The sequence below is a fragment of the Arabidopsis thaliana genome, chromosome 5, assembly GCF_000001735.4.
Source record: "Arabidopsis thaliana chromosome 5, partial sequence".
In the NCBI taxonomy this organism is placed as follows: domain Eukaryota; kingdom Viridiplantae; phylum Streptophyta; class Magnoliopsida; order Brassicales; family Brassicaceae; genus Arabidopsis; species Arabidopsis thaliana.
In genome coordinates, this window is record NC_003076.8 from 22,405,573 (window position 1) to 22,429,573 (window position 24,001).

A 24,001-nucleotide genomic window follows, 5' to 3' on the forward strand; every position below is an offset into this window, starting at 1 on the left:
TCTAAAATCAAAATTATATAATTTGCTTTTCTATGTGGAAATTTAAATTCTTTTGTTACAAAATAATCTTTTGTTATTTTGGTTGGTTTGGTTAATTTTGTTTTCTTTGCTTTAATTATGCTTGGTTATGTTAGGTACGGTTCTAGTTCTAGTGTAAAAACATTGTTACGTTTCAGTTTCAAAATTCTCGTTCTGGTTTCTATATCAACTTTTAACCGACAAGTGTCCTTGACTCGTTGTAAAGGTGAAAGTAGGAGCTAGAGATGGCAAACGGTGGCATTGTCGTGTGTGCATGTCCGCCACGGAGCATCAAAATGTTTCGATCTTCTCTTCTTCCTAATTTGTTAATTTCTATTCTCACTGTTGAGAGAGAGCAGACAGCAGAGAGCAATGACGTCGATGGAGAGGATGGAGAGAGACGCAATGGAGACGGTGGCTCCATACGCTCGGGTGACTTATCACCGCCGTGTTCGTGGTGACTTGGATGACACACTTCCTAAACCTTGTACTTCTTCCTAAACTTCTCTTATACATATTCAAATATATTAATGATGCGTGACTCATACGTTACATAACAATTCTTGATTATTTAGATTTGCCGAGAGCACTACAAGCACCTGACATGGAACACCCACAAGGAACACCAGATCATAGACATAATGGCCTTAGTGTTCTTCAGCAACATGTCGCTTTCTTCGATTTGGACAATAATGGCATCATTTATCCCTTTGAAACCTTCTCTGGTAAACTCTTCAATCTCTTCATATGTATAGTTATGTACATACCGGTTTATACATTTACTAGTTTGTGTATATTTACATAAACACGAATTTGAATTCCACCAGGGTTCCGGTTACTCGGTTTCAATTTACTCGCGTCGCTTATCTTGGCTGCTGGTATCAACATAGCTCTTAGCTATGCTACTCTCCCGGTAACACAGTACATATATTTCGGTTTAACTTAATTTAGTTAACGAACCTAGTTATGATTGGTAAGTTTATGATTGATGGAACAGGGATGGTTACCGTCTCCGTTCTTCCCTATATATATTCACAACATTCACAAGGCAAAGCACGGAAGCGACTCTAAAACATATGACAATGAAGGAAGGTAAGTAACTGCGTGACCACGAAACATATTCTATAAATATAGGAATGAGTGACAACGAGATTTAGCTGTATATATGTTCTTGTATGCTTTGGGAAGGTATACACCAGCGAATCTTGAGTTGATGTTTAGCAAATACGCGAGGACCATACCAGACAAGTTGAGTCTTGGAGAGCTATGGGACATGACCGAAGGAAACCGCGATGCCTTTGACTTTTTTGGATGGTATATATACTTGTTACAATGCTCGAATGTGGTCATGTCCCTTTGTAATGACCTATTTTTGGTTTGTGAAAGTGGTATATTAATGGATATGTAGGTTAGCGAGCAAAGTGGAATGGGGTGTATTGTATGCATTAGCGAGTGATGAAGAAGGATTCTTGTCTAAAGAAGCCATAAGGCGGTGCTTCGATGGGAGCTTGTTCGAGTATTGTGCCAAGAACTACGCTGAGATCAAGGAGTACAAGACGTACTACTGATCATGATGATCGGTGGTTTTTTGTATTCAAAGCAACACGCTCGTAGGCTTCTGAACTATTACGGGAAACAATTGAATTGAACCAAATAGTGGTTATGTTAGGAAGCAATAAGGTGTATGTTGTGTTCGTTTATTATGCATAAAAACACTTCAATAGTGGTTTATTCAATATAATATCCACTTGCGTTTTCTTTAACTGATTTGAATGGATCCGTACGTGGACCCTATGTCCTTGTCTACGTTTGATCTTTTTGTTGTGTGATATTTAAATTTTAAAGTGTGGCTTTTCAATGGAACACGGACTTCATTTTTTTTGGTACAAAGACTTTATCTATTTTAGTTTACATTATAAAAACCCCATGATAAACAAGATAAAGGAAAGTTAAAACAAGCACACGAACATATTTCTTTTTCATATTATTTGGTACTAATTAAGTAAAAGACAAAGAAGCGACAATGTGGAAGAACTGCAAATTCACCAAGACATCTTTGGCATGGCTAGTGGCTCGGCTTTCAACTCGTGAGAACAGTTTATTGCTTAGCTCTTCGCCTATGTGAGCTTCCACGAGCACTCCGGCCACACTCCGACAACTACTAGCAAAGGCACGACCAACTTCTGATGCATCGTCTGGCTCATTCACCACAAGTGGACTCCCTCCTTTGTATACTACCAGCTTATCAATTGCAAATGAGCCGTTGGCGTCAACTACTTCCTTGAAATCTTGCAAGCTTGGTGCGTACACCGGGATATTGAATCCATCTCGTTTCTCTGCTGCTACCAAACCCTATAAAACAAAAAGTAAATTTTTTTATGTCAATTATGTCCAATCCATTGAATGCAAGAAAATAAAAGTTTGAATAATTTTATGATTAGCCTCAGTTTCCATGTTATCGTAATTCAATATGTGGATTTATATGTATTAAGTTATTTTTAAAATAAATTATATTGTATAAATACTTTGATTCACACTAACTTTTATATGATTATCTGAGTATATATTATAAATTTAAATGACTTTCAACACATGTAAACTTTACTTTCTGGTATGACTTTTATCTAACGGATTAAAATGATTATGTTAGAAAGCAACGTAACAATTCTTGTTATAACTTTTTGTATGTCTTCTTTTTCTACCGTACTTCAATAATATGGCCTGCCGATTTTGTCTCTACAAGGTCATCATGTCCATTTTTTCCTGACGTATAAAATGATACCGTAGCGATGGATGGTTCATTTTCATTTATGATCGATAAGGACAATCCCACGGGTAGGATATTGATTGTTACATCTAATACGAGGAGTGATGAGAATGTACACTAACGTGGTCTTAAAGCCACCACAATCATTTTCTGTTTCGTTCTATATGGATTTACAGATAATAATTTGTTTAAGAAAAAATATATTTTGTCGTTAAACTTCATTTCAAGAAACTTGTGGATAACATTTAAACATATGCACAAAACTACTATACTACATTTGATAAACAAAATTAATTTATCATGGTGGTCCTATATATACTTAATAACATAACTATATATTGTTACTCAGGGCCGGCCCAATAAATTATTGGACCTTGTGTTATGCTCCAAATTTCTTTACCTAAAACTCTAAATATTTAAAAACTAGACCCTATTTTATAATTATTTGAAAATTTGGACCCTAAAATATAAAGAAAAAACTGAATAAAGAAGTGGGACCCGGTGCACTAGCACACTCAACACCTCCCAAGAGCCGGACCTGTTGTTACTATAGGTTTGATTTCTAAAAATATATACAGTCTTGTTAAGAAAAGCTTAATTTCAAGAAATAGTGGATTACATTGAATACGAGTGTCAATGTAAAAGTGTACTAGCCTACTAGGTTTGATGACTTTACGAGTAAAAGTTTGTATATTCTGGTTTATGCTGTAGTTTTCTTAGAAAATGGTTTATTTTCTTAGAGAAAGCTAAAAGGTTAGCGACATTTCCAATTTGGGTCAAATGTAGATATCTATCCTAGAGTTATAAATAAGTTATATTTCCTCATTTCTAGCAGTTAATTCATAAAAGCGAAAAGGGCAAGGGTTAATAGTAGTATAAATTTAGAGCTCAAGGTTAATGATTTAGAGTTATAAGATTAATTAATTACTTAGGGGACGAATAACGAGTAAAATTAATTAAGGTTGTACCTCGCGGACAAGGTCGTCCCAAGCGTCCTGAAAATGAGTGCCGAAGAGTAGACCGGCACCACCCTGGTCGGTGGGATCCACAGAGGTACGACCAAGACAGACCAGGAACATGGCCCCACCTCTCTTAACCTCCGCCGCTCTTGCCCTCAAAAACTCCGCTAAGTCGGCCTGAAACTGCCGTTTGTATGCCGTTGTTGTCTTCTCTCCGGCACCGTGTATGAAAACTCTCCCTCTATTGTACGCCGCCGATCTCCTATCCGTCACACTTTCCGGCACCTACCACATTTTCCACTTCTTAATATATATATTATCACGTGTTTTTGGTTTTTTGATATTTTGGTTAATACTAGTTTGAAAAAAAAAATTACAAGTTCTTTATTTTGGTTTAAAAATGAAATTTAAAAAATTTAAAGCTTAAAAAAAAATTACGAGTTCACAAAGTATAAAAATAAATGTTGCTCTGAAGCAGAAAAACCAAGCACCATGACACTTGACACGTGTAATAAAGTGACCAAGCATACTTTACAACGTTACGTAGAGAGTGTGTACCTGAGAGAGCCAATGCAAGGAGAAGGCAGAGTGGAAAAAGTCAATGGTTCTCGCTGGAAAAAGTCGCCGGTAAAACGATCCGGGAACACCAGCAACGAAGTAGGAGCGGTTCCCGTCGGCAGCAAGACACTCCTCCATGCAAGTGTTAGAGACAAGTGGTGGAAGAAGCTGGAAAAGCGTGTTGAAGTCGTTGCTTGGGAGATCGGAGAAGAAAGCTGTGAACTCCGGAGGGTCGATTCCGGCAGCATCAAACCTCTTAGAGATATGTTTGACTATGAAATCGATTATGTGGACAGTATTTGCGCCGGAGGAACAGCCAAGATCAACCGCCGTGAACGGTGGCGGACTGGCGGAGGAGTTGAGGTGAACATTTTCAAGTGTTTCCTCTAGGAGGTGAAGCATGGACCGTGCATGCATTGCCTGCATATGTTAAATATTTATCTTTTCATGAGTCTATATTGTCGATATCTTTTTTTTCTCGTGATTTACTACATATATACATTCCCATGCACGTAGACGCTGAGTCGGTGATCTTATTAGTCTCAACAAAATAGCTTCTTTTTTTTGCGATTTATTATTTAGGAAATCAATACAATCTAAACCAAATCAAATCAGAGTAATTATCTAAAATACGAAATAGAAGAGTAAATTATTCGATTTAAATAGTCCTCTTGATAACTAAATCTTATCGTAACGAAAATACACTTACGAAGAAATGAAATTTTAAAAACAGATCTTGCCAATCTTGAGCACAGTCCCTTCACTTAAAATTCCCAAATTTATCACTCGAGATATAGAAAATAGAATAATAAGAAGGCTTTTTAATGGAACTTTTAAGTAATTAGAAAAAAAAAATAAGATGTACAGACCTGAGCTTGAGAGTTATTGGCGTAGCTGTCTTGTCCTTTGCCACCTTTCATGCTGAGAAGTCTCTCGAGCTTCATGTTACATACAGCAACGTTGTCTCCCTTAGAACCCATTCTCTTTCTCTTTCTCTATGGATCTCTCCTTCTCTCTTTAACTTTCTCTACACCTTCTTTTTGTGAATGAGACAAGCTCGAGGAGACGACACATATATATAGGAAAAGAGGACAAAGAGATGAAATGATAAATGTATGAATTTAGTTGAATGGGGAAACATATTATTAAATGTGCCATTGCGTACATATTTTGTATATACTGATTATTCATGCAAAAACAACGCATCATTATGTTTGTTTCCCAAAAAACAAAATACAATTATATGGTGTACTTGTGTCACATGTTATAGTATATATACATGGTTTGTCATTTTGTGCACTGTAGGTTGTTTTTATTTTGTCAACCACATTTTGTGTAGGGCTAATTGGAGTAAAGAGTTGAACAATATATGGTGGTCATATATATATGATGTACACAATAATCAATATATGATGTACACGTATAATTTTCAATATCTGATGTGATATTTTTTTTGTCAAGTATTTTTGAGGTTGTGATTTAAAATGAGAATATCTTAAAATGACATTTCTGTTAAGTATTATCGCAATTGTTAATAATTTTTTATATCAAAATAGCATTTGTACATAAGTACATTAAATTTGATATATCATAATGTGTTAACTTTACTTTTCTATAAAGCAGCACTAGTTTTGAGATTTGATTAGTTTGGTGTTTTCATGGTAATATATAATTTTAAAGGGAATATTGGTATTTTTAATTTCATTTTGATGTAATTTTATTAATTAATTTATTTTCATTTTTTGGGATTGAGATATATATATAAGAAAAATTTAAGTAAGTTGTGGAAACAATTTTGGTTGGTTGTTTCTACATCATGCCCTGGATTCAAATTTGAATGGGATACTCGATCGTAATTAGTGAAATGTGTTGTTTGTTGACTCGTCAATCATATCTCATCGCGGGTAATTAGATCAGTGGATAGTAGTTCCTTAATCTTAGTGTAGTAATATGCATGTTAAGATTATGTAATGAGTATGATGAATGAGAATATATAACAAATATGCATGGTACAAAAAAAAAATTAGTTATGAGATTATTAATAGCATTATAAGGTTAGGGTTAATTAATGAGTCTTAAGAGTAAGAACCTATTGGTTGGCTTAAAACAATCATGATGAGAAAAATCAAAAGGAAAATGATTGTGTTTCCATAGGCTACCACCCGAGGGGACATAAGGAGTATTAAAGCTATGATACGATCTTAGTTAGATTCATGCATGTTTCAAAAATTCTTCATCCATTGCTTTCTATCCAATAAAGTTTCATTCATATCCCAAGTATTGGTCCTAACCATTGTCAGCCAATCTTTATCAACTAGCCCAAAAATGTGGCATGACGATGCATTAAAATTTTAGATCTTTTTTTTATATTGATTCCTGGTTTCTATACGATGAAATGGTCGAATAATATTTAAAGCCTTAAAGGCATTGTATAGTTAAATAATCACACCGATCGAACGTAAGGTCAGTGATCCAAAATAAGGTGTATGCATAATTAAACTTTTACGAGCAATTCTAATTGTCAATATATATACCAAATTACCAACTCATCCGTAACTAATTATCGTGGTTCTTCTTACATGGCATATTCATCTGTGGTTCTCCTTTTTTTTTGCTAGCTTAAGTATTAAGGTTTAAATCTCCATAAATAGTCTATATTGAGAAAATATAAAAGTAGCATATAGGAGGAATAAGAGTGGGTAAGGCACGAGATTGACGCCGAAAATTCATGGAATCCAATGGAACAGAGAGGTGAAGCAATATAGTAAAAGAGACTAGTTTCTTCATCATGTTGCCGGTTTTTTTTACTCTCTATCCATTTCTCTACATTTTCATCATCTCTATCCTAAAACTAGATGTTATTATTTCATTATTTTTCCTCCAAACATGATTTTGGCATCCCATTTTTTTTACAAGTTTTAGATTTGAGATCTCTGAGGTTGAGACGGGTTTAGTACGTATTAATCTTACTGAAATGTTGACTTCAGATTTCCTTAATTTGCTTGTTCTTACACTTTTGGGTTGAAAAGGTTAGATTCAGATTTAATTTTTCGTAACAGTAAACACACTTCTTTATGCTCGTAATCTACAATCTACGATCATTAGTAACGAAAATAAAATAAAAATTGAATATCTTAATCTACAATCATTAGTACTTTAAGGCTTTTCTAGTCATTTAATTGAAGTTTAACTAATGGATGTTTTTAAATATGGGAAAATGTCACTTTTTTTCTTTCTAAGACGATTGTTACATGTATACGGATAGGTATTGCATGAATTTCATTGGTGATATGAATATATGATGTTAGATGAAAAAGAATAATTAGCAAAAGATATACAAAGAATAAAAGATACAAGTGGGTCCCATATATCTTATATTAAGCCAACAACCAAACTTTCATTAGCATGCCACAATAGTCGTGAAAAGAAAGTCATACTGTTCTATATACTTCTACTATCTAATCAAGATCTTTGGGTAATTAGTAGTACATTAGATATTTAATTCCCAAAATAACCACCAAATTAAACTTTATAAAATAACAAACTTCAGGTTTAGGAGGGTTACTAGTTTTTCTTTTACACTAAGCCCAAAGTTTGCGGTATTCTTAGACTTTTATATTTTCTTCAGATGTAAAAGTCTTGAAAATTTCAATATTTTTTGGTTGTTGTCATTCTTGTTTCCCTAAATTCACAGTCATTGAAATTTGTTATTTCCACTTAATGTCGATGTTTAAACCCCTTTTTTATGATTAAATTGCTCTTCTTAGGTTTTTATCGTTTTTTATGCCGTTGTTAATTCCTATCTTTCTCTCTTGCTATATTTGTTTTATGTATTCTTCTCTAAATTACCTAATTAATTACGTAACAAACTCATCTTTCTTTTTGGCACATTTTAACAATTATAAAATGAGCTACAAAAAGGGTAATGAGAAGCGAAAGGAGATTATTGACTAATGATATGTGATACTTAATTGGGATTTGGATTTATCAATGACTACAAACTTTCAAGTAACGAGATTCTCACAATTATACGAGTTGGTCACGAATATAATATTCATACATGAATAATTCCTCGGCCTATATAAAATTAATTTATTGTTACTGATTATTGTCATAATTACCTTTTATAGTTTTAATATTATAGACCTTTAATTATTAATGGTTGTTAAAGTTACATATCTTTAAATTTTTATTATGTGTCAAACCATTTTTTTAAAAAAAGTTTAGGATATCTTTAGTTAATATATTATCAGCTAGCTATAAAATGAGATTATTTGGACTTCGGAGACATGGATGAGACTAAGATGATTTTTTTATTTAGATACTTAATTGCATAGACCAATGAATTAAAGTCAAATATAAACTCAACCTAGCTAGATTAGGTATACTCGTGTAACGATTTTTACCGTTAGTTATCGTTGATATATATGATTTAATAATCTCAGATGAAACCATGGTTTCTCGTGTATACCTAATTCTGCCACAACTACTAACTGAAATACTTATACTTTCTGTTGGCCAGTATAAAACATATACAGATTTAGATTTTTAAAATCTAATCTAAAAAGTAGAAAAACTTTACTTAGAAATATAACATGATATATGAAAAACAACTTGTCACGCAAAAGTCAAACAAAATGTTCATAAATCATCTAAAATGTTCAAAAATCGCATTTGTTTGTTTGGACAAAAAAAAAGGTTTGTTTCTTACTAAGTTGCTTCTCAGATTTTTTTCCTTCTATTTTCATGGTAATATTCTTATATATAATGTGTAATTTATAATGTCCCTAACGTGGAAAGCAAATTGGATTAATAACCAGAAGACCAGGAAGTCTGTTTTATTAATATAGTTTTTGAGTCTTTTCACATAATATAGTTACCGTGATCCTCGCTGTTTCACGTAACACTAGGCCCCAATATGTGCTCTTTAGTTATTTGTCTTTAATTTAACTGGATATGTATGATGTCTAACTTTCAAATTAGACTAACCCAAGAACGACATGTATGATATATGTCAAAATTCAAGAAATGAATCATTTAAATATTTAGTAGCATATAAAATCATATCAATATAGTCATATATAGTATATATACTTCAATAGTTGAAAAAGAAAACAAAAAGTAGAGAAAGTGATCAAGAACTACAATATATTTTTTGTAGCAATGAAGTAACCAAATTCAAACAATATAATCCACAAATTTTAAAACCGTCTCCTAGAACATTATTTGACCTCAAGATTATTGATTAGTAATGAAAATAATAATGTATCAAATGCTAAACGAGCATCAACCTATATAATAGTCTATGTGAGCTTGTGATTATTGGATAACTTATTTGTAATGAACTCTTGCTCATTATTAGACAACAAAACGATTAACGGTTAGTTAGGGGAGAAAATATTAGATTACGCACCTATCGAGTATTCAGTATTCAATTAATGTCTTTGCACTAAATATAGTAATAATACTAGTATTTTTTTTGGTCTCCCATGAAGGCATGCGGCTTCCTACTAACATCATCAAGGGCTGAGGAGTTATACTTATTTGTTCTCTAGTCTTAATAATGTTTAAGTTTTGGATCGCATCATCTACTGTTAGTGTCCGGTTAAAGCGAGATGGTTCAATTGATAGTTTTTGAAGGTTGCAAACGTTGATTATTTTAGTAACTCGCAGTTTAACACACACACACACTCACACTCACACACACACACACACAAAACCATGTTTCTTACCCGAAGACATCGACCACCAATTATGTATGGCTCATCTTCTTGCGCATTACGATTTTGTTTTACTCTTAACTGAAAATTAAATGCTCATCAAACTTCAAGAAAACTGTTGTTTTCCAATGCAATCTAAAAATAAAACAAATAGGAAGTCTTTTTGATTAGGTCAAAAAGTAAAGGGTCTTTTCTTCGATCCTCAACATTCCCTTTACTCTTTTGCTTTATTTCCTTTGACTTTGACCTATAATTTACTTTCTTTCTCCAATATTTACAACATAGATAATCAAGTTTACTACCACTGTTTATAAATGTCATTCTTGATCAGTTGAACTACTTTTCTTTCTACTTAAATCTCTTTTTTTTTTTTTAATAGTTTTCGATCATAGTTTCTTTATATTAGCTTTTATTTTATGCATGTAAGTAGTGTATATAACAACAACGTCACATAAACTAAATTTCTCAACAAAACTGACATTGTATTTGTCACACAATACCTCAGTTTAACTTACATAGCCAAATTAGGCTACTTTGGACTCTTGGACTTTGGCCTTGGTGCTTTATCCGTGGTGGATGTGCGCAAAACTCCTATCAGAAAATATGTTCATTGCTACATCAGTCATGCACTACAATAATAACCCGACGATGATAATCAAAATAAGTAAATTAAGCGAACTACTTCATTTCAGATATGATTACATTTCAATTAAGGTATTGTCAACTCATTTCAGCCATTAATTGATTCGTTCTTTTCGAGTCGCACTAGCTTTGAATCTGCCGTTAAGTAAATTTCAAGCCTAGTTAATATGTTATTGATGGCCCAATAGTCGAATCTAACGGACGTAGTCTGGCCCAAATAAAGGGATTGGGGCTAACAATGTGGTCTTAAAAATATTCGCGGCAAAGTTTGAATTTAATCAAAAATATAAGGACCGAATTCAAAACAAAATATAAAAACAGAGAGAGACTGAGAAAGAGAGAGAGAGAGAAAAAAAAGAAAGACAGAGAGTTTGGGGGAGAAAACACCCCTTCGGAGAGGAGCAAAGCCTCTCCTGGGGAAGAAGAAGAAGAACACGACTTTTTGCTTCTTCTTTTTAATGCAGATTTTCTAAAGGTCTTCGTAAATTTTGCGTCTGATTATCAAATTAGGTTTTTTTTGTTGTTTCCATTAGTTGTCTCATTGTCTGTGAAGAGAAAGGAACAGAGGAAAATGTCAGACCTAGACAAGCAAATAGAGCAGCTTAAACGCTGCGAGGCTTTGAAGGAATCAGAAGTGAAGGCTCTTTGTCTTAAAGCTATGGAGATTCTAGTTGAAGAGAGCAATGTTCAAAGAGTCGATGCTCCTGTCACTGTAAGTTCTTTTCCTCGATTCAAGTTTCAGATTTTATCTCTGCCTATCTTTGAAGATTGAGTTTTGGAGAGAACCCATGAAAGTCAAAGCTTGTGAGTTGAGGAATCTGACGAAAATTGAATTTGGGGTTGTTGAATTTTGTGCATAATTGTGACTCTGAACTGTTGTAGTTAGATTGGATTCCGAATTTAGAAATGATATGGTTTAAATTAGGGTTTTGTGGATGCATTGTTTGATATTGGTTTTTGAATTTGTGTATGATTTTTGGTTCCTATGTTTACAAGTCTGAAGATTTCATGGAGAATGTCTTGCTAGTTGATTATCCTTAGATTTTGTTTTGTTTTATGGATTTAGATATGTGGCGACATTCATGGACAGTTCTATGACATGAAAGAGCTTTTCAAAGTTGGGGGTGATTGCCCTAAGACCAATTATTTGTTTCTTGGAGATTTTGTTGACCGAGGTTTTTATTCGGTTGAGACATTTCTACTTCTTCTAGCTCTCAAGGTAATTATAAATAGCCCAACGGTGGTTTACTTCGGTTTGTGCAAAGAAATGAATGAATTGGATGGTCTTCTCTGCAAATGGGTTCTAGGATCCCTCAATTTTGGTTACTTTCTACATTCTCAGGTTAGATATCCAGACCGTATAACTCTCATTAGAGGGAACCACGAGAGCCGGCAGATTACGCAGGTGAGTGGAGTCTTTTTTAGAAAACTTTGGTGCGTGTTTATAATTTCAGACTACTTAAGAGTCTGGTTTTAGTAGGTATATGGATTTTATGATGAGTGTCTGCGTAAATATGGCTCTGTAAATGTTTGGAGATACTGCACAGATATCTTTGACTACTTGAGGTATACACCCTTTTTCTGCTTTTGTTTTGGAGTTCCGAGTAGATATTATTTCGGTTAATGTAATGGAAACTTCCTATCTTTTATTTGTCTAAGTCTTTCAGCTCTTGTCGAGAACAAGATATTTTGTGTTCATGGAGGTCTCTCTCCAGCTATTATGACTCTAGACCAGGTTGAGACAGTGATAATACAATCATAAGGTTTCTAGCTATAAGGATATAACTGACTAATCACTTCATACATATCTTGTGGCAGATCAGGGCTATTGATCGAAAGCAAGAAGTACCACATGATGGTGCTATGTGTGATCTTTTATGGTCTGATCCAGAAGATATTGTCGATGGTTGGGGATTGAGTCCCCGTGGTGCCGGATTCCTTTTCGGCGGCAGTGTTGTTACGTCTTTTAACCACTCAAACAACATTGATTACATATGTCGAGCTCATCAGCTAGTGATGGAAGGTTACAAATGGATGTTCAATAGCCAGATAGTCACTGTTTGGTCTGCCCCAAATTACTGTTATAGGTAATTAATTAGATAGATACTCACAACCTTACACATGATCTTGATTCCTTTGCCTTGAGCGTTCATGTTACTTGTGTTTGAATGTGGTCCAGATGCGGTAATGTAGCTGCAATTCTAGAGCTCGATGAGAATCTAAACAAAGAGTTTCGTGTCTTCGATGCAGCCCCACAAGTAAGATCCTGACCTATCTAACTTCATGTCCAAATTCTGGTTTGATTTGTGAGACATAACATGACTATGGATGCAGGAATCGAGAGGAGCTCTAGCCAAGAAACCTGCACCTGATTATTTCCTGTGAGACGCAAGTGAATACAGAAACTGGTTCCTTCTTCTCATTGCAGAGCAAGAAAGCTACCCAAAATCATCGGTGTATAGGTTGTAAAAATGCAAAAGAATCTACAATCCATGTGTTGCCAAAGAGATCTCTACTCAAGGGTCCGTTTGAGTAGAATCTTTGTGTCTTAAAAAAAGCTTTTTTTTTTTTTTTTCCTTCTCTTTTGTTTGTAATGCTACTTTTACAAAAAGAAAAATTGTGAAAGAAGAGCCTCCATGGAATTTTTTAAAACCCTACTGATTGATTGATACACAAGAAAAGGATCATGCTTTTAGTCGGAGTAAACAAAATTGCAAGGTCATCGTTTTGGAATTTGAGTCTTGCCAATTTGGAGAAAACTTGGTGCGCACCCAATTAAGAGGTTAAGGGAAAGTTTGACCATATTTAATGTAGATTCCAATTAAGATTGTGTATGACCATAATTGATTTAGAGGTGGGAAACTTGTTGGGCAAGTCCTTTCCTCTCTGTATTAATTCACGGTTTTAGATGGAGAATATCATCATTTCTTCATTTAGGGTTTTTTCTTTAATCTCTTGCTTTTCGCTTAAGAACATTACTCATGTCTCTGCTTCTCAACCAGCCCTTGAAGCTCTGCTTTCAGAGCAAACCTGGGTTGGTAAGATCCTCTCCTCCTCTCTCTAATGGCTTCTCAACTTCCAAATTGCAAACCCCTCCTTGTACTGTCATTGACGCTGATCCTTGTGGAAGGGGTCTCGGCAAACTCTTCATTTACTATCATAATGAATCTGAATACACTGGTTTGGAAAAGAAGGTGGCTATGGATTTGGTGGATATTCCAATGGCAACGATTGGGTCATCCCATGGCTGGGTAGCTACTTTGAAGGAAGACGGTATATTGCGTCTCCAAGATGATCTAAACCCGGTTGCATCGTATACAGAACCAAAACGCATTCCCCTGTCTCCCCTCGTAACTCTGCCTCATTGCCAAACTCAAATCGTTACCAATGTGTCATTGTCCTCATCTTCTCCTGAGGATGAGGAATGTGTTGTGGCTGTCAAGTTCTTGGGACCTCAACTCAGCTTTTGCAGACCTGCTCAAAGTAACTCCAAGTGGATCAACATCAGAATCGCAAACCCTTGCTTCTACTCCTCTCGTGTCATGTTTTCGAAGAAAGATGAGATGTTTCGCATACTCGGATCTGGAGGCCATATCATTGGATCATGGGATCTCCACACACACAATCAAAAACCGTTTCAAAGATTGCGGTTCAAAAACCTTCCCAAGCTGACAAAGACCAAACAAGAGCTGATGGATTCGTGCTACAAAAGCGAACACTTGGTGGAGTCAAGAACCACCGGTGAAACATTTTTGGTTAAGTGGTATAGGAAGGCCGTCTGGAGAGGTATGTCGAAACTGAAAACAAAAGCTTTAATGGTATTCAAGCTAGACGACAAAGGAAACGCTGTTTACACTCAAGATATTGGAGATCTCTGCATTTTCCTCTCAAAGTCTGAACCATTTTGTGTACCTGTTAGCTCCTTTCCTGGTATGATGTTCCCTAACCACGTCAACCTCGCGGATGTCGGTGAAAAGGGATATGTCAATCTGGCTGATTCTTCCATCTCTGCTCGTAATACTAGAATCGGGCCAGGTTACCATATTCCACCTCAAATTATAGACTAGTAGCTTGGATTAAGTTTGAGTCTGGAATCTTTCCTTTTCTTTTAAATCTTGAAACATCGAATCTATTTTTATGCATTCTCTGTGAGATTGATATGCATCTGTTACTGGAGAAACTTTGCAATCATGTCTCATCAGTCTAATTATGTCTAAACTACATCCAGTTAGAACCAATCATTATGGTGAAATCATTTAGACATTCTAATTGTGCCTGTGACTGTAAGTCATGTTTCAGCTAAAATGTAAGTCATGTTTCAGCTAAAATGTCTAAAAACTGGTTTACCAAATGACTTTTTGGATTTGCCTTAGGTTAGCATAATGATCGAAATGTTAGTTTCTGATTTAGAGACATTTTGGAGGAAAATCAAATGTAATTGATATTTGAGCCTGAAGATCGTTACATTTTTGATGCTTGAAACCGAAAAGGAAAAAAAGAAAACTAGAAGAAAAGTCTACGGGGAGAAGACGATTTGGTAGAGATAGTTGATGGAGACTGCTTCTGGTGAGGCAGAGACATTCCTTTGTTCTCTTGTTGACCTGATGATCCCATTTTGTCAAGGAGTTTAGCTGCTCTTGGATCAGTCAGAAGTGTCTTCTGGAATGACTGAGAGAAGCCTGTGGCGATTATCGTTACATGAATCTCTCCGGTGTAGCGATCATCCACAACAGCTCCAAATATGATGTTGGCCGATGGGTCTGCCAAACTTGTCACGACCTGCAAAACCCCCCCAAAACATGAGAAGACTGCATTATAATACAGTGTATACCCAATTGAAACAAAGCCGAGTAAACCAAGACAAAAATACCGTACCTGTGATACTCGGTTCACTTCCTGCAAAGTTATGTCTTTTCCACCAGTGATGTTGTAGACGACACCAGTAGCTGATTGTATGGATGATCCGATCAATGGAGCCAAAGTTGCTTGTTCAGCTGCTTCTTCTGCCCGGTTTTTGCTGGAAGAAACACCTACCCCGAGCATTGCAGTTCCAGAATCTTTCATGACTGCCTTCACATCTGCAAAATCTACATTGACTAGTCCAGGTATCTGAAAAAGAACAAAATATATACTGTTTCCTCAGAATCTTTGGGGATCAATCAATAAGCATTCATCAACCAACTTGTTATGTGCTTTATACAATACATAGACTCACAGTAATAATATCTGAGATTCCTTGTACTCCTTGGCGTAAAACATCATCTGCAAGAAGAAACGCGTCCTGAAGTGGCGTCTGTTCATCAGCAATATCTAGCAGACGATCATTTGGAATCACGATAAGGGTATCAACATTCTTTTGGAGCTTTTCAATAGCTTCCAGTGCCTAGAGGAAATAACCAAATCAGGCATAGATCCATAACAAGACTTTAAACTTAAACCCATTCAACAAGAAACGGTGTCAACACACATTACCTGCAAAGATCTTTTACGTCCTTCAAAGCTAAACGGATAGGTAACAACACCAACAGTCAAATAACCAGCATCCTTCGAAATCTGAGCTACCACAGGTGCAGCACCAGACCCTGTTCCACCACCCATACCAGCAGTTATGAAAACAAGGTCTGATCCTTTAAGAGCATTAGCAATTGCATCTTTTGATTCTTCTGCAGCTTGTTCTCCAAGAAGCGGGTTTCCACCAGTGCCTATTAAAACAAGTAACAGAGACGCAAGTTTGTTACTTTAAGTGCCAAAACTCACACAACATCTATACCAAATAATAGTATAACTCTACTAACCAAGCCCACGAGTTAAAAGTTCTCCAATTTGAAGTGGGTTCTCAGCAGAAGACTGTAACAGAGCTTGCGAATCCGTGTTTATCGCATAGAAATCAACACTCTGGAACACAGGAGAATTCAAACCATTAATCAATCAAAACCCAAAATGAGAAAAGTTCCAGGTTTTCTTCTTCGTAGAGAGAAAGAGATTGAGAAATGTGACCTGTAAACCGCTTGAAATCATCCGGTTAACGGCATTGTTACCACCACCACCGACACCAATCACCTTAATTCTCGCAGATTCCATCGGAGAGAAGGAACACCTCAATCGCATCGACTTAGACCTTGTTGAATCGCTTCTTCGTTTAGAGAAGCCGCCACGGAATTGACTGATTCTAGAACTTGCGCAAATGCAGCTACTATGCAACGAATGAGAAGATATCGATTTGGTAAGAAACGAAGAAGAAGATGAAGAAATCGTTAGCTCATTAAGCTGTGCTAACGGAATTATCGCCATTGTTTACTTCCTCTGCTTTCAGAGAAGAAAGAGAGACAAAGAGATGGGTTTTTTAGGGTTTTTTAGGGTTTTAGTGTCGACGAAGAAAATATCAACAGTTCAGAGTTTTTTTCCTCACAAAGGAAAGGTGAAGAGATCGAGTGGACCCTCTAAACCTCTGGGTCACACAAACGACGACGTTTCACATTGATGCAGAACCGTTCAGAATCAAAATTATGACTTTGAAAAGCTTTTATTAAATTAACAATACATTGTTGGAGTGTTTGGAGTAATCTCAAAAGGGAGAGATCCAGCTTTGTTTTTTGAAGAATGAATGAGAAGTGATTTCAAGAAAATTTGAAAATAGTAAAGAGGCCAAAAGGTTTTTAGATTTGTTGACACACTCAAGATAAGAGTTACAAACAAGAAAACTGTTTAAAGATTGAAGATACACAAGGATTGGATTTTACTCGACTGACTTTGCGCATGCTTTTTCTAGTTTGAGGTTGTTCTTGTCTGAGTAGAGGAATCTACTCTGTTTCGCTTAGAATGGGGACAATCAGAGGATTCATCTGTGCAATATATACAATTGCCCACCTACCATAGTCAAGAGATTAAAAAAAAGGTAAGAACATACGACCAAAGCAACATAGTATCAAACTCGATATACAGATGCACAAAGAACCTAGACAATGATCATGAGTTCAATAATGAAACTTTCAGCAATCTCAACTATGACTAGAAGCAGTTGACTACTTTGTTGGTGTAGGATTTGCATTTTAAATGTTTATGGAGAACAGTGATTACGGAGAGGAAACAATAACGGGTCTTTTTGACAAAAAGCAATATTGAAGATGAGGAAAATGCAAAGAAGGAACAAATAGGCTGAAAATGTAAGTTAATGGCTAGAAAAGCAACGGATATAGTATATGATCAAAACAAAAACTTACATCATCCAACAGCAGACCGTCGCAGTAATGACCAAGGTAAGATGTAGCCTGTTATCAGAAAAACAAAGATGAGATATTTTACTCCATGCTTACAGAATGAGAGTCAAAGTAATAAACCGTCAAGAAGAAAACAAGGAAGACAGGTTAAATAAACAGAGCTTGAAGCTTGATGAATGATACAACAAACTTCAAAGTATAACATATCCATAAATTCTCAGAGCACAAGAAACGAAACCGTGACAACAGTACTATGTCTACATCACGAAAGCTCGTTGAAGATATTAATACGACAAGCAACCAATGCAAAGAATTTGGAGTTTCCTCTAAATGTTGAGCCTTTTATATTTCCTTGTTCAATTCTCAATTCCAAGAAGACCAAGAGAGTAACTATTGATATGCAGCTTTTCGATCTTGTGGAACTAAAGAGATTCATAACTCCATTGAATCATAGGTAGCCAAATTACCCTCACTAACATTGTCAATTTACTAAAAGGATTCAGAAATATCAAATTTGCAAAGCAAGGAAACATACAGATTCGTGGAGGGGCCTCTGTTGCAGCAGATTCTAACGCATAGAGAAGCAATTATCCCAACGACGACGAAGATTAGGGTTGTTATAAGGAAACCCATGTTTGATCCTGATCTGTGAGAGAATTATCTGCGACGATAAGTATTACACGTGATTTAGGGTACAATAACCTCAACGCGATCGAACAATACGGGAGAGGAGAAAGTGTCTGAGATCTCACAGATTTGGAAATGAAAGCTCCTCTTTGGAGGAGGACGATGATGTTCTTCGTGCGAATCCGGTGAATCTGAATTTTGGATCCGTGTGAGTTTTTGAGATTTTCGTGAGGGCATAATAGGCAAAAACCGAACTTTTCTTCAAATATGAAAGTCCAAACACCCTAATTCAGATTTGTCTTAATAATCACGTTTTAAAGTTCAAAACAAGCTTTCTATATTTCATATCTATTGAATATACATACACTATGCGATGATTTTATAATAAAATTGTAAAATGTTCAAATTATCCTTCTAATCAATGATAAACGAGAAATACTTCACATTTGCAAACATTTTTTTTGCTAAAACATCTTACGACAAACAGAGGGAACAGTGTTTTTGTTCTTCTTCGGATTTTCTATTTCTTTAATCATAGTAATGTTACAAATAACATAACATTTGAGTCATAGTAATGTTAAAAAAGACACTAATGAAACAGCTTGACATGTTCATGTTTTTTACTCACTAAGGTAATAAAATTCTAAACAAGGGAGGAAGATGAATAGAAGAAAGGCCGGTTTTCTCTTTGCTCTTATCTCATTCAGCTCTTTTGCCCTCCAATACTTGCTCCATCCGAGAAGAGCTTCTCTATACCTAACGGCGCGAGAATCTGTACTCGGGTTCTACATCCATTGCCCACGCAAACTTCTCCAAAAGAGACTTGGTGAATATCTATAACAAGAAACAATTTTCTGAGTTGGTAAGAAAAAACTTGTTTCTTTTCTTCAGAAGGGACCCATCCTGAGAGTTTTACCTTTTCGATTGGTACTTCATGACGTTTGCACCATGCAACTGTGATTCTAGGATCCAGGTAGTTGATCTTAGACGTGCCCAGTGCCACTGTTTTCAAGTCCTCTTTTGTATGCATGTCTCGTTCCATTTTCTCGATCTTAGCACTCTGTTGAGCAATCTTCTTCTCCCACCTGCATTCAAAGGACGTAGATCTTCAAAACGAGATAGATATCTAGAGAAGTCTTTTGAGAAGTAAGAGGGAAAGTTATTTTACGCGTTTGGTTCTAAGCTTCTAATCTTCTTTCCATCAGAACCTTCCAATGGTGGTTTTCCCTTTTTAGCCCGGTCAAGATTAGTTTTGAGCTCTTTAAGAACCTCCTACAGATTTAGAAAAAACAAACAAACGGAAGGGCATTTTAAATGAATCCAGATGAAAAGCAGAGAACTTCAAAAAAGTTTTCAAGAGTTTATACAGGATTTGTACCTTGAGTTCTTCTATTCTCGCAGTCAATTTTTCAATTTGCGCACCATGTGTCTTTGATACAGTACGCTGATGATTGCAGATTATGGCAACCTGAAAGAGTGTGAACCAGTATTTCATGAATCTGCCACATGGTTATGTACCAAACAAGAAATCACCAGGAGGATGAACAAATCTTTTACCTCCTTATTTGCTTTCTGATAAACTACTATTTTTTGAGTAACATCGCCATCTTTGGTTTCTTGACTCAGCTGTTACACACATCAAAACGGAACAAAGTTGTGAAAAAATGTAAAGAAATATATATACTTGTAATTGGGTTTCTATGACTAAATTGTATAGCAGCATAAATCTAATGTGAAACCAGAAGATCTAAGATTTTGAACATACCATTTCATCCAAAGTGATGGAAGCATTATATGTACGGAATACTTTAGCTGTGAGACCAGGCACAAGTTCCTTCAAATGAGCATTCAGTTTACTTGTGTCTAACTCATCAAAAAGATCATCTGTTTTGGATTTTCCTGGATGGGGAAAAAAAAAAGCAAGTTATTTGAATCAGTCACAACAGTAAAATAATTTGTGATATACAATGTCAAGTCCATATCTCACCCGCCTGGAACTGTCCAATGGCCTTGTAAACAAGAGGCTCAACCTCGACTGTGTTCACATACTGGATTGAATCCTTACCAAGAAAATCAAACTAGAAAGAGGGAAATGTGTGAGATTATAAGTCTTCTGCCCAGGATTAAACACATGTTATCCACTTTGACAAGTGTAAAACTTTAAGGATGAAATTAATACCTTTATTTTATTTGGAGGAATACACTCCACATTTCCAACTTTTAAAGTACAACAACCAACAGTGTCGGCCTCATCATCATCCTACCAAATCAAAAAAAAATGAAAATATGAGATTTCTTCAGAAATTTTGTTGTTTGCGAGCCATTTATCTGTTAGAAATCATTTGCTTTTACATTAAACTTGCAATATACTAGTTCAAAAACTACCTTCTCATTTCCAGCCCTAAGCGCCAATTTATCAATGAGATATGTCGCCACAGCAATTTGCCTCATTTTAACATCCTTGGCAGTAAAATTCTTGGTGTATGTTGTTCTTATATTATCTATATGATCCTGCAGTCAAAACAAATCGATTGCTAAAAACGAGAAACAATGAAAGAGTAAGCATGATTCATAAAAATGAAAGCTGCTTACCGTAAGATTCCTAGCTTTCTCGTACTTCTCTTTGTCGCTCAGCCCTTTCAGAGAACTGCCAGCTCCCAAAAATACATACTTGAATTCTTTTGGGTTAATAGGATCAGCCCAGAAAGCTAGCCAGGTGACTGTGTTATCATGCTTTACTTCTTTCCATCTGAAAAGTCACACAGCTCCCATGGCTTAGTAAAGATCATTATATGATGCTTTTAAATTTAAGAGGAAAATCACGGAAAAACAAGACCTTTCACCAGCAATTGGACATTCTGGAATAGGAGCACCTTTCCCGATATTTAAGGTGATCTCGCATGGATGGATACGCTTCTTTAGTTTTCCCATCTGAAAGACGGACAGTAGATGGTTTTAAAAGAGATTACAGAATAGACCATGCCTCAACTGAATCCACCCAAACCCGCAACGTCAAGGTATGTTGTTTACAAAAATTAGTCTCTGGGAGACATGACTAACCTTGGGATGTTCTCCACGGCCTCTGAAAAGGCCAGGCGGTTCCACTCTGAAATTACCAATCTGAAAGATAAACAGAAGTTGAGTGAGGAACTCCCTTTTGGGGAAAATGACAACGTTATGGGAAGATTTACCTTCTCTTTGACACCATCAACAACAGCCCACATATATTTCTCCTCTTGCTTCATTTTCTCCTCTTTCAAAGCTTTTTTCTCCTGTACCACATCAATTAAACTATGATATAAGTCTCACCTTGAAAAATTTTAACAAAAAGAAAAATAGGTCTGGGACACCAATATAGTCAGCCATTACACTTAAAATTCTCTTTTTTAATTACCTCTGTGCTCATTTGTTTCTTCTTCTCTTTCTCTTCCAAATGCCACTCATATATGGGAGTAAAGTCACAATCATCCAACTTCTGTATCACATGTTTCTTGCCAAGCAGTCTTCGCCAGTCATTCCAGAAATTCTCCCGAAATTGAGGTTTAGTATAATAATCTGTCTCTCTCATCACTGCAAACATAGTCGCAACCTGTATATCATCAACATAGCATCAGCATGGATAATAATGCTTTCTTGGAATGTCATACGAAAGCACTCTAGATATTGAGATGGACGAAAAATCAATTAAGAAACGGGTATATAACATTTATCAGTAAGATTGAGGACGTGGATGGAGAGGACAACCTCTTCTTGTTCAATAGTTAGGTCAACAGGTTTCCCCTTGTACAAAATCTTAATGCCATGAGGCTTGTATGGCGGTGGAAATATTACACCGTTGTGCACCAAAGTAGTCCATTTCTTTTGCCCATCTCCAGAGGAAGGTGATGATTTTGAAGACGTGGAATATTTTGAGTCCTTCGTTACTTTCTTAGTGTTTTTGGTCATTGCTCTGGACCTAGGAGAAACGACATTTCTCGCTTTTGGCTTTGCAGCTGATGAAGTAGAATTTAGTTTTACTGCTTTTGGCTTTGCAGATGATGTGTTACTGTTGGAGGAATCTGATTTGAATCTCTTGGATATCGGAACATCATCATCATCATCATCATCAGTTCCATCTTCTCTGGTAGATAACTGTTTAGCTTTCATTTTTGGTGAAACCAAAACCCTTCCCTTATCATCTATCTCTTTCTTGACAGAATCTTGTTTCATTTTCACTGAAGTAGGTGAAGCTGATATTTTGGCCTTCTTCAAGGAAGATTGATCTGCAGAACTATTCTTCTCCAGAGGTCTCTTACCTAATACCTTACCATTCGGCACTTCATTCTTAACTGTGGAACCATTCTGATGCAACTTTTGAACCAAAGGTTTCTTTTCATCATTGGAGAGCTGGTTGCCCCCTGACATCCCACTATCAATCTTCTTCCGAAACATTGACGAGATTGGAGTTTCATCATCTGACTCGTCTTTTATAATTCTGCTTGCTCTATCAAGAGGTCGATCACCATTATTCTTTTTCTCTGGCTGCGGTGAAGAAACCTGCCGCGAAGAGGTTGGCCCTTTATTTCCAGATAGTATGGAACTTAAAGGTCTATCATCCTCAGAATCCTCATGCTCAATTTTACATTCAGACTGATCTTTCTGTAACTGGCTCCTATCCTTAACAGTAGAGGGCATATCATTCCGCAATGGTGACTTTGCTGGTGAAGCCTTAGAAGAAGATGATGGCATAGAGGATTTCACTATAGAAGTTTTATTCGAAGGAGTGGTTCCATTTGGGCTAGTCACAGGTGATCTCATAGGTGATACCTTGGTGGTAGGAACTGCCTTGCTTCTCTGGGAATTGGATTTAGATTGATTCGAATTAGAAGCCACTGTATTATTCCTCTTGAACGCTAAAGGCTTGTCATCATCACTGTCTCCAGACCCATTATCCATCACAGGTTTTGAAACTGTTTCAGTGCCCATTCCCGAAAGAACAACGTTGATGAAGGCTCAGACCAACTTCTGACCAAGACACAAAACAAACCACAAAGAAATGTCAGAGTTTCCCAAGGAAAGGCAAACAAACACCATTACAAGTTTACAACTACAAGCAACAAAATGATTACACTACAGAGAATGAAGTACTGAGATTCATAAATAGAGAATCTTAAAGCAAAGAACCAACATTTGAAGAATCCAGTGTAGTTGAAATATCAAATCCCCAATTACGTATGTGAAACCCTAATTTGTGCTATAACTGGGTAATGATGCAAATTAAGCTTAATACAATCAAATTTCAGAGATTTGACGTTGGATTGAAGAAGCTACCTTCTTCCAGAGATTGAAGAAATTGTCTAGCGAAGCCTATCTCTCTCCTCCGTCTCTCTGTTCTCTCTTCTCTTCTGCTTCGATGGTTTCTATCGTTTTAAGGACGAGGAGACTAAGGCATAAGGAGACTCTCTTTAGATTAGAGAGTTCACCCCTTGAGGGTTTTGTTTTCGTTACGACGTC

At 36.0% G+C, this 24,001-nt stretch overlaps 7 protein-coding genes across 13 annotated transcripts; 3 read left to right on the forward strand and 4 right to left on the reverse strand.

Annotated features, from left to right (window-relative positions):
- Nucleotides 1-323: 323 nt before the first annotated feature.
- On the forward strand, nucleotides 324-1,779 carry ATPXG2 (PEROXYGENASE 2). The gene is made up of 6 exons (NM_124906.3): nucleotides 324-505; nucleotides 594-743; nucleotides 846-931; nucleotides 1,016-1,110; nucleotides 1,207-1,332; nucleotides 1,427-1,779. The coding sequence occupies exons 1-6, from the start codon at nucleotides 391-393 to the stop codon at nucleotides 1,584-1,586; spliced, it is 732 nt and encodes a 243-aa protein (NP_200335.1). The 5' UTR covers nucleotides 324-390; the 3' UTR covers nucleotides 1,587-1,779.
- A 75-nt stretch (nucleotides 1,780-1,854) lies between these two features.
- IAMT1 (IAA carboxylmethyltransferase 1) lies at nucleotides 1,855-5,402 on the reverse strand. 2 transcript variants are annotated; one of them, NM_124907.5, is made up of 4 exons: nucleotides 5,172-5,402; nucleotides 4,303-4,722; nucleotides 3,754-4,029; nucleotides 1,855-2,370 (listed from the first exon to the last, which is right to left on the reverse strand). In NM_124907.5, the coding sequence occupies exons 1-4, from the start codon at nucleotides 5,280-5,282 to the stop codon at nucleotides 2,017-2,019; spliced, it is 1,161 nt and encodes a 386-aa protein (NP_200336.1). In that variant the 5' UTR covers nucleotides 5,283-5,402; the 3' UTR covers nucleotides 1,855-2,016. The 2 variants fall into 2 exon arrangements, with proteins under 2 accessions (NP_200336.1, NP_001078756.1); NM_001085287.2 differs by having other exon boundaries at nucleotides 1,901-2,370; nucleotides 5,012-5,194.
- Nucleotides 5,403-11,005: 5,603 nt separating this feature from the next.
- Nucleotides 11,006-13,418, forward strand: PPX2 (protein phosphatase X 2). Of its 2 annotated transcripts, NM_124908.4 has the most exons (8): nucleotides 11,008-11,376; nucleotides 11,731-11,883; nucleotides 12,007-12,069; nucleotides 12,145-12,230; nucleotides 12,324-12,399; nucleotides 12,483-12,751; nucleotides 12,844-12,922; nucleotides 12,999-13,418. In NM_124908.4, exons 1-8 carry the CDS (start codon nucleotides 11,236-11,238, stop codon nucleotides 13,047-13,049), a joined length of 918 nt encoding a protein of 305 aa, NP_200337.1. In that variant the 5' UTR covers nucleotides 11,008-11,235; the 3' UTR covers nucleotides 13,050-13,418. The 2 variants fall into 2 exon arrangements, with proteins under 2 accessions (NP_001330655.1, NP_200337.1); NM_001345121.1 differs by having other exon boundaries at nucleotides 11,006-11,376; nucleotides 11,731-12,069; nucleotides 12,999-13,386.
- Nucleotides 13,419-13,574: 156 nt separating this feature from the next.
- Nucleotides 13,575-14,946, forward strand: AT5G55270 (hypothetical protein (DUF295)). The gene has a single exon (NM_124909.3). It carries the CDS (start codon nucleotides 13,646-13,648, stop codon nucleotides 14,729-14,731), a length of 1,086 nt encoding a protein of 361 aa, NP_200338.1. The 5' UTR covers nucleotides 13,575-13,645; the 3' UTR covers nucleotides 14,732-14,946.
- Nucleotides 14,947-15,027: 81 nt separating this feature from the next.
- Nucleotides 15,028-17,077, reverse strand: FTSZ1-1 (homolog of bacterial cytokinesis Z-ring protein FTSZ 1-1). Its single transcript, NM_124910.6, has 6 exons — nucleotides 16,662-17,077; nucleotides 16,460-16,559; nucleotides 16,137-16,366; nucleotides 15,880-16,047; nucleotides 15,540-15,773; nucleotides 15,028-15,443 (listed from the first exon to the last, which is right to left on the reverse strand). Exons 1-6 carry the CDS (start codon nucleotides 16,953-16,955, stop codon nucleotides 15,168-15,170), a joined length of 1,302 nt encoding a protein of 433 aa, NP_200339.1. The 5' UTR covers nucleotides 16,956-17,077; the 3' UTR covers nucleotides 15,028-15,167.
- Nucleotides 17,078-17,100: 23 nt separating this feature from the next.
- Nucleotides 17,101-18,808, reverse strand: AT5G55290 (ATPase, V0 complex, subunit E). Of its 3 annotated transcripts, none has more exons than NM_001345122.1 (4): nucleotides 18,634-18,808; nucleotides 18,417-18,527; nucleotides 17,885-17,932; nucleotides 17,101-17,531 (listed from the first exon to the last, which is right to left on the reverse strand). In NM_001345122.1, the coding sequence occupies exons 2-4, from the start codon at nucleotides 18,512-18,514 to the stop codon at nucleotides 17,465-17,467; spliced, it is 213 nt and encodes a 70-aa protein (NP_001332693.1). In that variant the 5' UTR covers nucleotides 18,515-18,527; nucleotides 18,634-18,808; the 3' UTR covers nucleotides 17,101-17,464. The 3 variants fall into 3 exon arrangements, with proteins under 3 accessions (NP_001332693.1, NP_001154781.1, NP_568823.1); NM_001161309.2 differs by having other exon boundaries at nucleotides 18,417-18,542; NM_124911.5 differs by having other exon boundaries at nucleotides 18,417-18,808.
- A 121-nt stretch (nucleotides 18,809-18,929) lies between these two features.
- TOP1ALPHA (DNA topoisomerase I alpha) lies at nucleotides 18,930-23,942 on the reverse strand. 3 transcript variants are annotated; one of them, NM_001203614.1, is made up of 17 exons: nucleotides 23,819-23,930; nucleotides 22,253-23,512; nucleotides 21,903-22,097; nucleotides 21,700-21,780; nucleotides 21,569-21,628; nucleotides 21,345-21,439; nucleotides 21,101-21,257; nucleotides 20,894-21,019; nucleotides 20,688-20,768; nucleotides 20,496-20,586; nucleotides 20,274-20,407; nucleotides 20,066-20,134; nucleotides 19,887-19,976; nucleotides 19,677-19,780; nucleotides 19,425-19,593; nucleotides 19,287-19,342; nucleotides 19,005-19,201 (listed from the first exon to the last, which is right to left on the reverse strand). In NM_001203614.1, exons 2-17 carry the CDS (start codon nucleotides 23,471-23,473, stop codon nucleotides 19,129-19,131), a joined length of 2,802 nt encoding a protein of 933 aa, NP_001190543.1. In that variant the 5' UTR covers nucleotides 23,474-23,512; nucleotides 23,819-23,930; the 3' UTR covers nucleotides 19,005-19,128. The 3 variants fall into 3 exon arrangements, with proteins under 3 accessions (NP_200341.1, NP_001190543.1, NP_001190544.1); NM_124912.5 differs by having other exon boundaries at nucleotides 18,930-19,342; nucleotides 23,819-23,942; NM_001203615.1 differs by lacking the exons at nucleotides 20,894-21,019; nucleotides 21,101-21,257; nucleotides 21,345-21,439; ... (1 more) ...; nucleotides 21,700-21,780; nucleotides 21,903-22,097 and having other exon boundaries at nucleotides 19,005-19,342; nucleotides 22,595-23,512; nucleotides 23,819-23,923.
- Between the last annotated feature and the right edge of the window lie 59 nt (nucleotides 23,943-24,001).